This window comes from Carcharodon carcharias, chromosome 1 (genome assembly GCF_017639515.1).
Source record: "Carcharodon carcharias isolate sCarCar2 chromosome 1, sCarCar2.pri, whole genome shotgun sequence".
Lineage (NCBI taxonomy): Eukaryota > Metazoa > Chordata > Chondrichthyes > Lamniformes > Lamnidae > Carcharodon > Carcharodon carcharias.
Window position 1 is genome coordinate 136429236 of NC_054467.1, and position 13225 is coordinate 136442460.

Genomic DNA, 13225 nt, shown 5'->3' on the forward strand with positions numbered 1-13225 from the left:
GTGCATTGATACCCTTCCACAGCTTTCTTCTTCACTATCAACCGTACAGCCAATTTTTGTATCATCTGCATTCTTAATCATACCTGCTATATTCAAATCCAAATAATTGAGTTCTGCAGAACTTCACAAGAAACAGCCTTCCAGCCACAAAAGCACCCATCAACCATTACCCTTTGCTTCCTGCCTCTGAATCAATTTTGGATCCAACTTGCTATTTTTCCCTTAGACCCCTTGGGTTTTCACTTTTATGACCAGCCTGCCATGTGGGACCTTACCAAAAGCCTTGCTAAAATCTATAAAGACTACATCAGATGCAGGACCATCCTTGTTACCTCCCCAAAAAATTCGATCTTGTTAGTCAGACACAACCTTCTCTTAATAACTCAATACTATCTTTGATTAATTTGTGTTTTTCTAGATGAAGATTTATCCTATCACTCAGGACTTTTTTCATAATTTAACCATTGAGGTTAAGTTGATTGGCTTGTAATTAATCGGTCTGCCCCTTTCTCCCTTTTTAAACAATTGTACAAAGTTAACAGTCCTCTTGCACTATGCCTGTAGCCAGAGAGGATTGCAAATAATGGTCAGAGGCTCTGTTATTTCTTCTCTTTCTCCCCTTATCAGCTTGTGATGCATTTCATTCAGGCTTGCAGATGTGTCCACTTCCAAATATGTTAAAACTTTTATTATTTTCTCTCTCACTATGTTAATTTAATCTAATATTTCATACTTCTCCTCCCTGTGTAAAATGTTCGTATCACCCCTCTCTTTTATGAAAACAGATACTACATTTCCTTTAAGAACCCACGTCCTCTGCCTCCTTACACAGGTTACTCTTATGGTCTCTCATAGGCCCTACTCTTTCTTCAGTTATCCTCTTGTTCTTTAAGTGTTTATAAAGTGATCTTTGTGTTTTCCTTAATTTTATTTGCTAATCTCTTTTCTCACTCTCTCTTTCCTAATTTTCTTTTTAATTTTGCACTACACTTTTTATGCTCTTAAATTTTCTGCAGTACTGAGCCCTCAGCTTCTGTCAGAAGCTTCCCTTGCCATGCATTCAAATTAAAATAACAGTGAAAATGTCTGAAAATGGAACCACTTGCTGAGCTCTTAATGAATTGGGACGCAACATGGATTTTGATAGCTGCTTGTAGGGTAAAAAGTGAGTTATAGATAAAGGGCTTTGTTTACACTGGAATGACAAGTGGTTCACATGAATCTCTGGGACCTCTTATTGACAATAGATGCATGGATGATCTGAAATTAGTAACTGAAGGAATGCCTTGACATACTAAAAATTTTAGAATACGGAAAATTGTAAAAAGAACTGATATGTTGCAAGAGAACTTGGATAGGCTTGGATGTAGTTTTATGGATTTTAGCAAGGCTTTTAATAAGGTTCCACATGGCAGACTGGTCACAAAAGTGACCATTTGGAGAGCAGGTAGGTGGGAGATGCAGTTTAATGTAGGGAAATGTGAAGTAATATATTTAAAAAGTAAGTGCAAGGGAAAGAAGTACACATTTAAATGGACATTTTAAAATGAAGTTGAGAAACAAAGCAACCTTAATGTGCAATTACACGGGTTAAAAATGTGGCACAATATTTAATTCTGTATCTAGATAGATCAAATACAATGGTCAAAGGGTGGTGTTATACTTGTAGCTAGAGCAGATTTAAGCTGTTATAGAAGAACAATAAATAAGCATTGTAGGTTCATTCGAATTTTAGCAAAGACGGAGGAGCAGAGAAAAAATTAGAAAACGTATGACTTTTGTAGTGTGACTGAAAAAAAATCAGTGTTACCTGCCAGGAACTTCAAGATTATGAAGGTATCCACTATAGTTTGTTTGCATTGTTTGAGGTTGTACTGAGGGAGTTCACATTTAAAGAAAAAAATTTAAGGAGAAGTTGGAAGAAAAAAGAGGGTGGTTAATATGAAATTTTTTTAAAAGATGTACTTGCACTCACTGGTTCATTGGTTTGTACAGGAGAAATATAGTTACTTGAAAAAGCAGTCTTAAATGCAACAGCGTGTGAGGAGGAAAGAAGGGTTAGACTCGGTTCATGGCAAAAAGCAGAGCACAGATTTTCTTGTTGAAAGGTAATAGTTCCCTCATATTGGTAGAGTCTGAGGAGCATTTTTATTTACTCTAGGACCAGACTAAAATTCACCTCAGTGCATAATGTATCCTCTCCTGTCTGAACCTGAGGAGCTTTGAACTCTTAGAATGCTAGAGTAGAAAGGACTAAATCCTTTGCACCTCCTGGTTATAACCCAAAATTCAGCCCACTGGAGAAAATTGTTCATAAAATTAAAAAGAAATGTACATGATGGGACGGGAACCAACACATTGCATTCTGCTCCCCTCTTATTCATTTTCTGCCCCAGGGCTTCTTCCTAACTGCAACCCCGCAAATATGTCATCACCTAATCAGCTTAAAATACTTTTTGAGGGAGAGAAAGACAATAAAAGCATCATGTCATCTTTGAGTTTAAGCCCAGGAAAGTCCTCAATTCTAACTTCTGACTTGCATGTCTGGTTGAAATATGAACAGCAAATTTTAGCTCAAAACTGGACATCCAAAACGTGCTGTGACCTGTCAGCGGCAGCAGAATTATATTCAACCACAGTCAGTAACGTCATGGTCTGGGCATATTACTGTTACCATCAAACCATGTGACCAACCCTGGGTCAATGAGGAATGTAGAAGAGCATGCCAAGAGCAGCAACAGACTTAAGATAAAATGACTTCCAAGTTGGTGAAGCTACAACACAGGCCAATGTATATGCTAAACAGCAGACGCAGCATATTATATATAGTTGGAGCTAAGTGATCCCACACCAGATCAGATCAAAGCTCTGCAGTTCTGCCACATGAATGGTGATGGACAATTGAACAACTAATCAGAAGAGCAGGTTCCACAAACATCCCTATTCTCAATGTTGGCAGAGCCTAGCATGTCAGTGCAAAAGACAAGAAATGGCTAAGTGCGCTGGTCACATCAAAGGTCCAGACAACTTCCCAGCTGTAGTGCTGAAGACTTCTGCTCTAGAACTAGTCACGCCCCAAGCCAAGCTGTTCCAGTACAGCTACAACACTGGCACCTACCTGACAGCGTTAAAAATTGCCCAGTTATGTCCTGTCAACAAAAAGCAGGACAAATCCAATCTGGCCTATTACCAACAGCCTACTTTCAATCATCTTTAAAGTGATGGAAGGTGTCCTTGATAGAGTGATCAAGTGGCATTTTTTTATTCTTTCATGGATGTGGGCGTCACTAATTAAGTCAGCATTTATTGGCCATCCCTAATTGCCATTGAGAAGGTAATGGTGAGCTGCTGCCTTGAACCGCTGCAGTCTATGTGGTGTGGTACACCCACCATGCTGTTAGGGAGGGGAGTTCCAGGATTTTGACCCAGCAGCACTGAAGGAACGGTGATATAGTTCCAAGTCAGGGTGGTGTGTGGCTTGGAGGGGAACTCACAGGTGGTGGTGTGCCCTTGTCCTTCTAGGTGTCAGAGGTCGCAAGTTTGGAAGATGCTATTGAACGAGTCTTGGGGAGTTGCTCAACTTCTGACCAGCAAGCTGCTCACTGATGCTCGGTTAAGGTTCGACCCAGATCCCTCAGCTCCAGACCTTATTACAGCCTTGGTCCAAACATAGACAAGAGAGTTGAATTCCAGAGGTGAAGTGGGAATGACTTGACATCAAGGCAGCATTTGACGAAGTGTAGTATTATGCAACCCTAACAAAATTGAAATCAATGTGAATCAGGGAGAGAACTATATAAAGACGGATAGTACGAGTTTCTATAGATATTTAAGTAAGAAATGAGTTAATAAGGTGAGCATTGGTCCTTTGGCAAATGAGTCTGGGAAATTAATAATGGAAAGTAATGAGATGGCAGATGAATTGAACAAGTATTTTGCAGCTGTCTCCACCATAGAGGATACAAGTAACATCCCAGAAATAGCTGTAAATCAGGAAATGGAAGGGAGGGATGAACTCAGGAAAATTGCAATCACCAGGACAGTGGTATTTAGCAAATTGTTGGAGCTTCAGGCTGACAAATCCCTGGGCCCTGATGGACTTCATTCATCCTAGGATCTTGAAAGTAATGACTACTGAAGTAGTTGATGCATTGGTTTTAATTTTCTAAAATTCCCTGGATTTCGAGAAAGTTCCATTAGATTGGAAAATAGCAAATGTAATTCCTTTATTCAAAAAAGGGGGGAGACAGAAAACAGGAAACTGCAGACCAGTTAGCTTAACATCTGTCATAAGGAAAATGTTAGAAGCTATTATTAAAGATGTTATAGCAGGGCATTTAGAAAACTTCAAAGGACTCAGGCAAAGTCAATGTGATTTTGTAAAAGGGAAATAATGTCTAACCAATTTATTGGAGTTCTTTGAAGGTCACGTGTGCTGCAGATGAAGGGGTACCAGTGCTTGTACTATACTTAGATTTCCAGAAGGCATTTGATAAGGTGCCACATAAAAGGTTTTTGCGGAAAATAGAAGCTCATGATATAGGGGCTAACATATTGGCATGGATAGAAGATTGGCTAGGTAACAAGAAACAGAGTTGGCTTAAATGGGTCTTTTTCTGGTTGGCATGATATAACGAGCAGTGTGCCACAAGGATCAGTGCTGAGGCCTCAACTTTTTACAAGTTATATAAATAACTTGGATGAAGGGCTCAAGAGTATGGTTGCCAAATTTGCTGATAACACAAAGATAGGAAGGGAAGTAAGCTGTGAAGAGGACATAAGGAGGCTACAAAACGATATAGGTAGGCAAAGTGAATGGGCAAAGATCTAGCAAATGGAGCATAACGTGGGAAAATGTGAAATTGTCCATTTTGGCAGGAAGAGTGAAAAAGAAGCATATTAGCTAAATGGTGAGAGATTGCAGAGCTCTGAGATTCAGAGGGATCTGGATGTCCTAGTGCATGAATCACAAAAGACTAGTATGCAGGTACAGCAAGCCATTAGGAAAGCAAATAGAATGTTATTGTTCATTGCGAGGGGAATTGAATGCAAAAGTAGGGAGGTTATGCTTCAGTTCTACAAGGCATTGGTGAGACCACATCTGGAGTACTGTGTACAGTATTGGTCTCCTTATTTAAGTAAGTATCTAAATGCATTAGAGGTAGTTCAGAAAAGGTTTACTAAACTAATATCAAAAATGGGCGGATTGCCTTATGAGGAAAGGTTAGACATAGGTTAGGTTTGTATCCACTGGAGTAAGAGGCGACTTGATTGAAACCTTTAAGATTCCGGGGGACCTTGACAGGGCAGATGTGGAGACGATGTTTCCTCTTTTGGGAGAATCTAGAATTAGGGGATCACTGTTTAAAAATAGGGGGTCACTCGTTTAAGACAGAGATTAATTTTCTTTGAGGGTTGTGAGTCTTTGGAACTTCCTTCCTGAAAAGGCAGTGGAAGCAGGGTCTTTGAATATTTTTAAAGCAAGGCTGGATAGATTCTTGATTATTAAGAGGGTGAAAGGTTATTGGTAGGTGAGAATGTGGAGTTGAGGTTACCGCCAGTTCAGATCAGGTGGAATAGGCTCAAGGGGTTGAGTGGCCTACTCCTCCTAATTTGTATATTCATATGTATGTATGTTTGCATGACTCACTCTTGGCTAGAGTCATATTTAGCACAAAGGCAAATGGTTATGGTTGTTGGAAGCTAATCATCTCACTTCCAGGACATCACTGTAGGAGAGTTCCTCAGGGTGGCGTCCTAGGCTCAACCATTTTCAGCTGCTTCATCAAAGACATTCCCAACATCAGAAGGTCAAAAGTGTGGGGATTTTCACTGATGATTGCACAATTTCACTTGTAACTCCTCACATACCTTCATGTAGCAAGATTTGGACAACATTCAGGATTGGGCTGATAAGTGGCAAATAACATTCATGCCACATTTGTACCAGGCAATGACCATCTTGAATAAGGGGGAATCCAACCATCTACCCTTGATACCTGATGGCATTACCATTGTTAAACCTCCCACCATCAACTTCCTGCAGGTTACTATTTACCAGAAACTTAACTGGACCAGCCTCATAAATAATGTGGCTGCAAGAGCAGGCCAGAGACTTGGAATTCTGTGGTGAGTACCTCATGTCCTGACCTCCAAAGCCTGTCCATCGTCTATAAGTCACAAGTCAGTAGTGCGGTGGAATACTCCCCACTTGCCTGGTTGAGTGCTCTAACAATACTTGAAGCTCAACACCATCCAGCACAAAGCAGCCAGCTTGATTGGCACCACATGCACACCTTAACCATTCACTCCCTTCCTGTACAGCAGTTTGTACCATTTACAGGATGTACTACAGCAACTTGCCAAAACTCCTTTTTACAGTACCTTTCAAACACATGACCTCTATCACCTAGAAGATCAAGGGCAACAAATGCACGGGAACACTGCTTCCTGCAAATTCCTCACAAAATTGCGTACCATCCTGACTTGAACTATATTACCATTCCTTTACTGTCACTGGGTCATAATCCTGGAACTCCTGATATAGCAGCACACTGGGGTATACCTACACCAGATTGACTGCAGTGGTTCAAGTAGGTGGCTCACAAAAACCTTTTCAAGGGTAATTAGGAATGGGCAATAAATGCTTGCCAGCGCTGTCCACATCCCATGAACAAAACAATCTCCCTCTGCCTCTGCCCCCTTATAGCTCAGGCACCACCAAGTAATTGAGCCCCACTTTGGAGAAATTCAATTATGACTGTTGGAGTAAAATAAGGTGCATCAATAATGTCAATATATCAAAACAGCTACCAGGATGCTGGATCTTTTATTGACCATAATTTTTGTGTAATGTTCAGATCAAGGCTTTGCACACAGCAATGAATAAATAATAAAAATAAAAAGCATTACTCAAATTCCTAAATGAACAGCAGGACAGCAATTATCAATTTGTTTCTTGACTTGTACGTACAAATGAATTAAAGAGTACCATACTGATGATGGAATCTGATGTTCTCACTATAACATTTGCAATCTCTGTGATCAATAACTATTCACTTACAATTAATGTTTTCCTATGAGAGTAAGTGTCTAAAAAGATAAACAGTCATCTAACATTCTCAATGTATAGGATACCATAGTGCTAGAATCCTGCAGGAATTTCAAGGCTTTAATTTTGTTGACTGATTCAGAAAATGACTACACGTGCTCCTTGTGAATCATGTGAATCCCCTTCATTTGCTTATTGCCTTGTGACCATTACCAGCTTCCCCCAGTTTAATTTGTCATGCATCCTGTTGCTGTTATTGGAAGCTTAAATGACAGTGTTTTGTCTGGTAAAGTTGGATATTTCTTGACAAACATTGTATTGTCATTTGCTTTTAAAGTCTTATTTACATTGAGCAGTTACATTTTAGTGCTAAGCAGAGACCATTTGGGTACTCTACAGTTGTGATTGCCAAACTTCAAAAGGTGCTTACACTGGGTGGGGTACAGAGAAGAGTACTCTTCCTCCAATGTTTCTCCTCTATTGTCCAGATTACTGGGACTGCTCTTGTCTGGCCCCATTATGACTGTGCACCCATGGCCAGAGAATCTCCTGCAATGACTTCTCTTCCTGCTTTTGCACAGTTACCTCTAGGGCCACTCAAGGATCTATCCTTGGCCTCCTTCCTACTTCTCATCTACCTGCTGGCCCTCCGCATTAACATCCAAAAGCTCTCAGATGTCAGATTCCAGATGTACGCTGACAACACCAACTCTCAACCCTTCAACTGCCTCTGACTTATCGTGATGCTTATCTAACATCCATTATGAGATGAGCAGAAATTTCATATTAAATTTTAGGGAGACTGAAGACCATTGTCTTTGGTCCCTGCCACAAAATCTGTTCCTTAGCCACCAATTCCATTTTCCTCCCTGGCCACTTTGAGCCTGAAATAGGCTGTTTGCAGCTTCTGCATCCTGTGCTGAGTTTCTAACCCCATACCCTCTGTTACGATCCTTGGCCAGACCCCCAAATTGTTGGTTAGATCCAATTAGGGACCAATAGTGTTTTGTTTCAAGCAGACAAAGTTTGCAATTTAAAACATTTGCTCAGTGAAGAAAGCCACAAGATTCCAAGGGTTTTGAACAAACAAAAATAAACTTTACTCTATGGGGTCAGAAAGATCAAACAATTTACAATATCTATCTTATACTCTAATGATCAGGGTAATTATGAGGTACATGTGAATAACAAGCCAGCTGTGGTAGAACACTACACAATAATTGGCAGAGGCGACCAAAACAGAGTCCATGGGTTTCTCAACAACCCACCCAGATGTCAGTAACACTCAGTCAACCAATCTCACGGAAATAAAAATAAAAACAAAAAACTGTGGATGCTGGAAATCCAAAACAAAAACAGAATTACCTGGAAAAACTCAGCAGGTCTGGCAGCGTTGGCGGAGAAGAAAAGAGTTGACGTTTCGAGTCCTCATGACCCTTCCACAGAACAGAACAGTTCTGTGGAAGGGTCACGAGGACTCGAAACGTCAATCTCACGGAAACTCTGTTTCTCTCAGGTGAGATTCCATCCTTCACCTTCTAAGATCTTACCTTGAAATTCTCTCCAAAAGTCACTCCAACATGGATGGCATCAACAACGGCCCACCTTGCAGGGTTTCAATCTCACCTTCAAAGATTCTGTTCCCCTGGATTCCTGTGCATTCAAGCACCAATGCACGTGCACAATTTCAGACCTTTGGCCTTGCCGAGCAGAACACTACTGTTCCAAAGGGGTACCTTTGCCCTAAAGGCCCGCAGCACGGAGTCATCAACCTTTGGCTACCTATTTCACTTAAAATCTGCTCCCTGCAATCCTTTTCCTGTTTAGAGCATGTTTCTCTCTTTTTAACTGAGCTGGGATATTTTCCTGTCCCAGTCCCCTCTTTGGGAATTTCCTTTTGGGACCTCTTCCTGTTCCCTCTCCCCTTTGGAATCCTCTCCCTGTCTCTTTCCTGGGACTTCTTTTTTCTTGATGGTGCTCTACTCCCGGTCACCTGACCCAGGTTTTTGTGCTGCTTTCCTTCTTGCACAGACACACTGGACCCACAGAACGCAAAAATGTAAAACTGCATGTGCAGCCCAATCCCAGACTGCGCATGCACAGAAGTTCCAAGGTCTAGCGGATTTTAAAGTTCCAGATCTCCGCTCTCACTCTTGAGGTAAGTATAGTTTTCATAACACCTCTCCATCTCCAAGACCTATTTACATCTCTGTAATATTGCCCATTTCCACCCCTGTCTTAGCTCATCTGCTGCTGAAGCATTTATCTGTGATTTTGTCATCTCCAGACTTAACTATTCCAGTGCTGTTGCAGCCGGCCTTACAACTTTCACCTATCCTAAATTCAGCACATCCTAACCTGCACCAAGTCCTGTTCACCCATCACCCCTTGCTGATTTACGTTGGCCCCTGCTCTGGCAGTGCATCAAATTTAAAATTCTCACCCTTGCGTTCAAATCCCTCCAAGCCCTTGTTCTTTCCCCCTCCCCCCCCCCCCGCAACCCCTCTCTCTGTAACCTTCTGTAGTGCCCTCTAGGATTCATCCACTCTTCCAATTCTGGCCTTTCGTGCATCCCTGATTTCCAGCACCCCCATCATTGGCAGCCGTTCCTTCAGCTATCAAGGCCATATGCTCTGGGCTTGTCTCCCTTAACCTATCCTTTAAGACACACTCCTGAATGTTTTGAATGGTTTGACCAAACTTTTCCTTGCCTGTCCCAAATACCCTAATTATGTAACTTGGTGTTAAATTGTGTTTAACCCTCCTGTGAAGCACCTTGGGATGTCTTACTATGATAAAGTGCATTATATAAATGCAAGTTATTAATAAGCAATAAGATTGATCTTAAAAGCAAGGGCATGAGCTATGGAGGAAAATCATTAATAGAATATTTTATCTGAATTATTAAATAGTACTGGCATTGTTGTCACTCAGTAGAAAGAGATGTTGAGTTGGGCTGTGGGTGCACCAAGTAACAGTGGTAAGTCTGCCATCCTCCCTGTATCACTGAGTGGGGATAGCACAAATGAGATTTTAAGCAGGAGGCACCCAGAACCACAGCCGGATTTTCTTCCTGTTGTCGGAGACATTCCACAGCAGGGTTTGTCCAGTAACAGAAAGAAACTAGGTTGTCATTTTTCTTGATATTCAGCCTTAAAATTTACTTGAAGGCTTCTATTGTCAATAATCAATAAACAAAAAAGTCAATGGCCTGGGTTGTACAGTCCCAAATCGCCTGCGAAAACTGAGAGCCTCGCCGCTATGAGGGCTGCAACCGCACCATAACTTCTGGGGGGCCCACTTACGCTCACATAGGAAGTTGGGATGCACCTGAATGGGCTCCAGACACTAATCTTTCCTCCAGGACCCGTCAGCCAGAAGCTTGGGCTGATTGCTCAGAACTTGCAGCACTTTTTAACATTGGTTTTTGTAGCACAGCCTGCCAAGAAGTCCATCACTTTAAACCAACAAGAGCGTGAAAACACTCCAGACCTGTGCGCATACCTCTCCACTCTAGTTCCTCAGTCTCACCGATGACTGGGGGTGGGAGGGTGCTGAGGGGGAGTGGGGAGCAGAGAGGTGGGGATGGTGCCCAAGATGCAGAGGTGGGGGAACTGTAATTAAAACTGCATCAAATAAAAATTAGAAAGAAGCAAGAAAAACTTACCTGTCATTGAGCTGAACACAGATTGCAAAGGGTGTGTCTTCAGTTTGTGATATTAAAAGGGGATGTGGCTCTGCCAGGAATATACCATGCAGCTAGGCTTCTCTAATCCCTTCGTCGTTAGACCCACGCCACAGCTAGGAGAGCAAGTTCCTGCTGCAACCTACGGTAAAGTAGGGTTGGGCGCTTCCATGTGGTCGGTGGTGAATGCCTCCGCTTTGCCACTGACTGCAAGATCCCAGCCAATATTTACATAATGTAACAAAATTCAGTCTCAGTCATTGGCATTCTGTGCTGACATCTGTATTTGTACTTGTGGGTGTATATTCAATAGACATGTTAGTCATTGATTTACATGTGAGAATTCCATATGCAATGATTTTTAAGAACCAAGCCAGTTGATTTTTTTCTTGGAATCTGATTAATTGCATTGGATAATTGTCCAACTTGTAACTAAATGTGCCTATTTCTCTTCAACCTTTTGTCTTTGTAGCCATTTACTGTGTCCCAGCTGAAACTGTGTGCAGGAATCATGATAACAGCATCTCACAACCCCAAGCAAGATAATGGTTATAAGGTAATAATGCAATCCTTTATGCAGTACTTTTGACTATTTTATAACCCAAACTTATAGGCAGTGTTAGTTGACAAACCAATTCAATTTTCCTCCTTCCACTTTAAATAGTTAATGTAAATATTGAGTGTGTACAATGATTAAACTGCAGTAGTATGGGAAATAGATTGCAAGGACACAGTGAATGGCAGTAAGGATTGGTGAGGTTGTTTTGAAAATGAAGGTAATGCACAGCATTAAAATATAGTTGTGCATTTCTTTCTTCAAGTGGCTCCTCGGGTCCCATGTACACTGGCAGCGGAATAAGCTTTTCCCTCATATTACGAGGTCAGTTCAGTTAATGTTTTAGCACTGCATTACAAGTTGGTAACATAGTGTTCGGAGATGGAATTTAAGCAGTCCTAATGAATAAGAGCAAAGAGTTCTTGGGCCAACATCACTAACAAAAACAGTTTCACTGATCATTCATCGCTTTTGTTTTCTGTGGGAAATTACTGGATCCCAATTCACTTCTGCGGTTATGTACATAATGAGTTCAACAGTATCCAACTTAGATGTTAAGTGCTTTGGAATATACTGAAGACACAAGGTGACATACGAATGTAGTTGTTTTTCTTTTAAGAGAGATTTTATGCTTGTAATAAAATCAGCCCTGGTTTCCTGAAATATTGCTTTGCAACTTCAAATTAAATATTAACAGTGTACAACAAAATCCTCAAGTATTTAAGTGTAGCAGTTTAAGCGTGTACCACTTCATATCAATGTCTGAAGATGCTTGGTAATTAATTCAGCTATGAACATCATAAGCCATCTCAATTCCAAAGTCCTACCTTTAGAATGCAAATACTCCACTTGTACAGCCTTAAGATTGAAGTTGAGATGCACCATTTGGTGCAAAAAGATTTTCATAATGTCAGGATTTCCCAAAACACTTCACACTTCTAAGTGCCATCACAATTGTAGGAAGCACAGCAGCCAATTACCCACATCAAGATTCCAGAAAGGACATTGTGATAATAAACAAGTGTTCAGTTTTTAGTGATGTTGATTGAGGGGTAAATATTGGGCAGAACACCAGGGATAACTTCCCTTGCTTCTCTTCAAAATAGTGGGGCATAATTTGTGTGGCGAGATGGGATAGGAACAGAGGTGCGTGAGCCCGGAATTCCCTCTGCTGGCCTGTGTGCTGGTTCTTAGTACGGTCAAGATACCTGGCCATTTCCCAGGAGGCAGGTCGGGTCTGGAATGGCTACACGCCTGCAAGTGGCAGAAAGCCTATTAAGCCAGTTAAGGGAGCTATTACGGCACCTCTCTTGGGCTGGCTGAAAGTTTCCAGTTGGCAGAAAGGCCTTCTGCAGCTCCCAGTAGCAGATTGAGAGAGGTTGGTTGGGGTGGGGGATGGGGCGCACAGCACTCTAGATTGCGTCTAAATCCACCCCCCGCCCCTCTCCCACAACCGATGATGGGAAATCAGCACAGCTGTGGCTGCAAGTCCACCTTGTGGATAGGGAACCCTTCCATAAAGGCAGTCTGGCAGCTATAACCATTTTTTCTTTCATGAATTTAAAATTCATGTAAATTGGCTACTTTATGAATTTTTAAGAACTGAGAGGGCACCTCCATCTTGAAATGATGTTTTTTTCTCTCTCTTACATGCAATGGCAGGCTGCAGCTCTTTCACTGCTGTCATGCCTTTTGGCGCTCCTGCACCTGGAAGCTGCCAACAATGGTGAGCCGCCAATCCTATGAAATTCTTATCGGGTGTCAGTTCCCAATATGGCATGGGGTCAGGGCCTGCATTTGATCCCAACCCTAAATGGAGAATCTAGCTTGTGATCTTGTACATCCACCTCAGAGCAGATGGGGAAACTAATTCCTCTTTAATATCCTGGTTAGAACAACAAACGATAGAGTAATATCTCTAGATCATTTTAGT

The 13225-nt window shown here is 41.5% G+C and overlaps 1 protein-coding gene across 2 annotated transcripts in view; it reads left to right on the forward strand.

The window, feature by feature from the left end:
* pgm2 (phosphoglucomutase 2) overlaps positions 1–13225 on the forward strand; it is an 85216-nt gene that overhangs the window by 23094 nt on the left and 48897 nt on the right. The window contains exon 5 of one of the 2 annotated variants that reach the window (XM_041196218.1): positions 11209–11292. The exons of the other annotated variant lie outside the window; for it this stretch is intronic. Within the exon in view, the coding sequence (XP_041052152.1) occupies positions 11209–11292 (84 nt within the window). The remainder of the gene's footprint in view (positions 1–11208; positions 11293–13225) is intronic. 2 annotated transcript variants of the gene reach the window in all.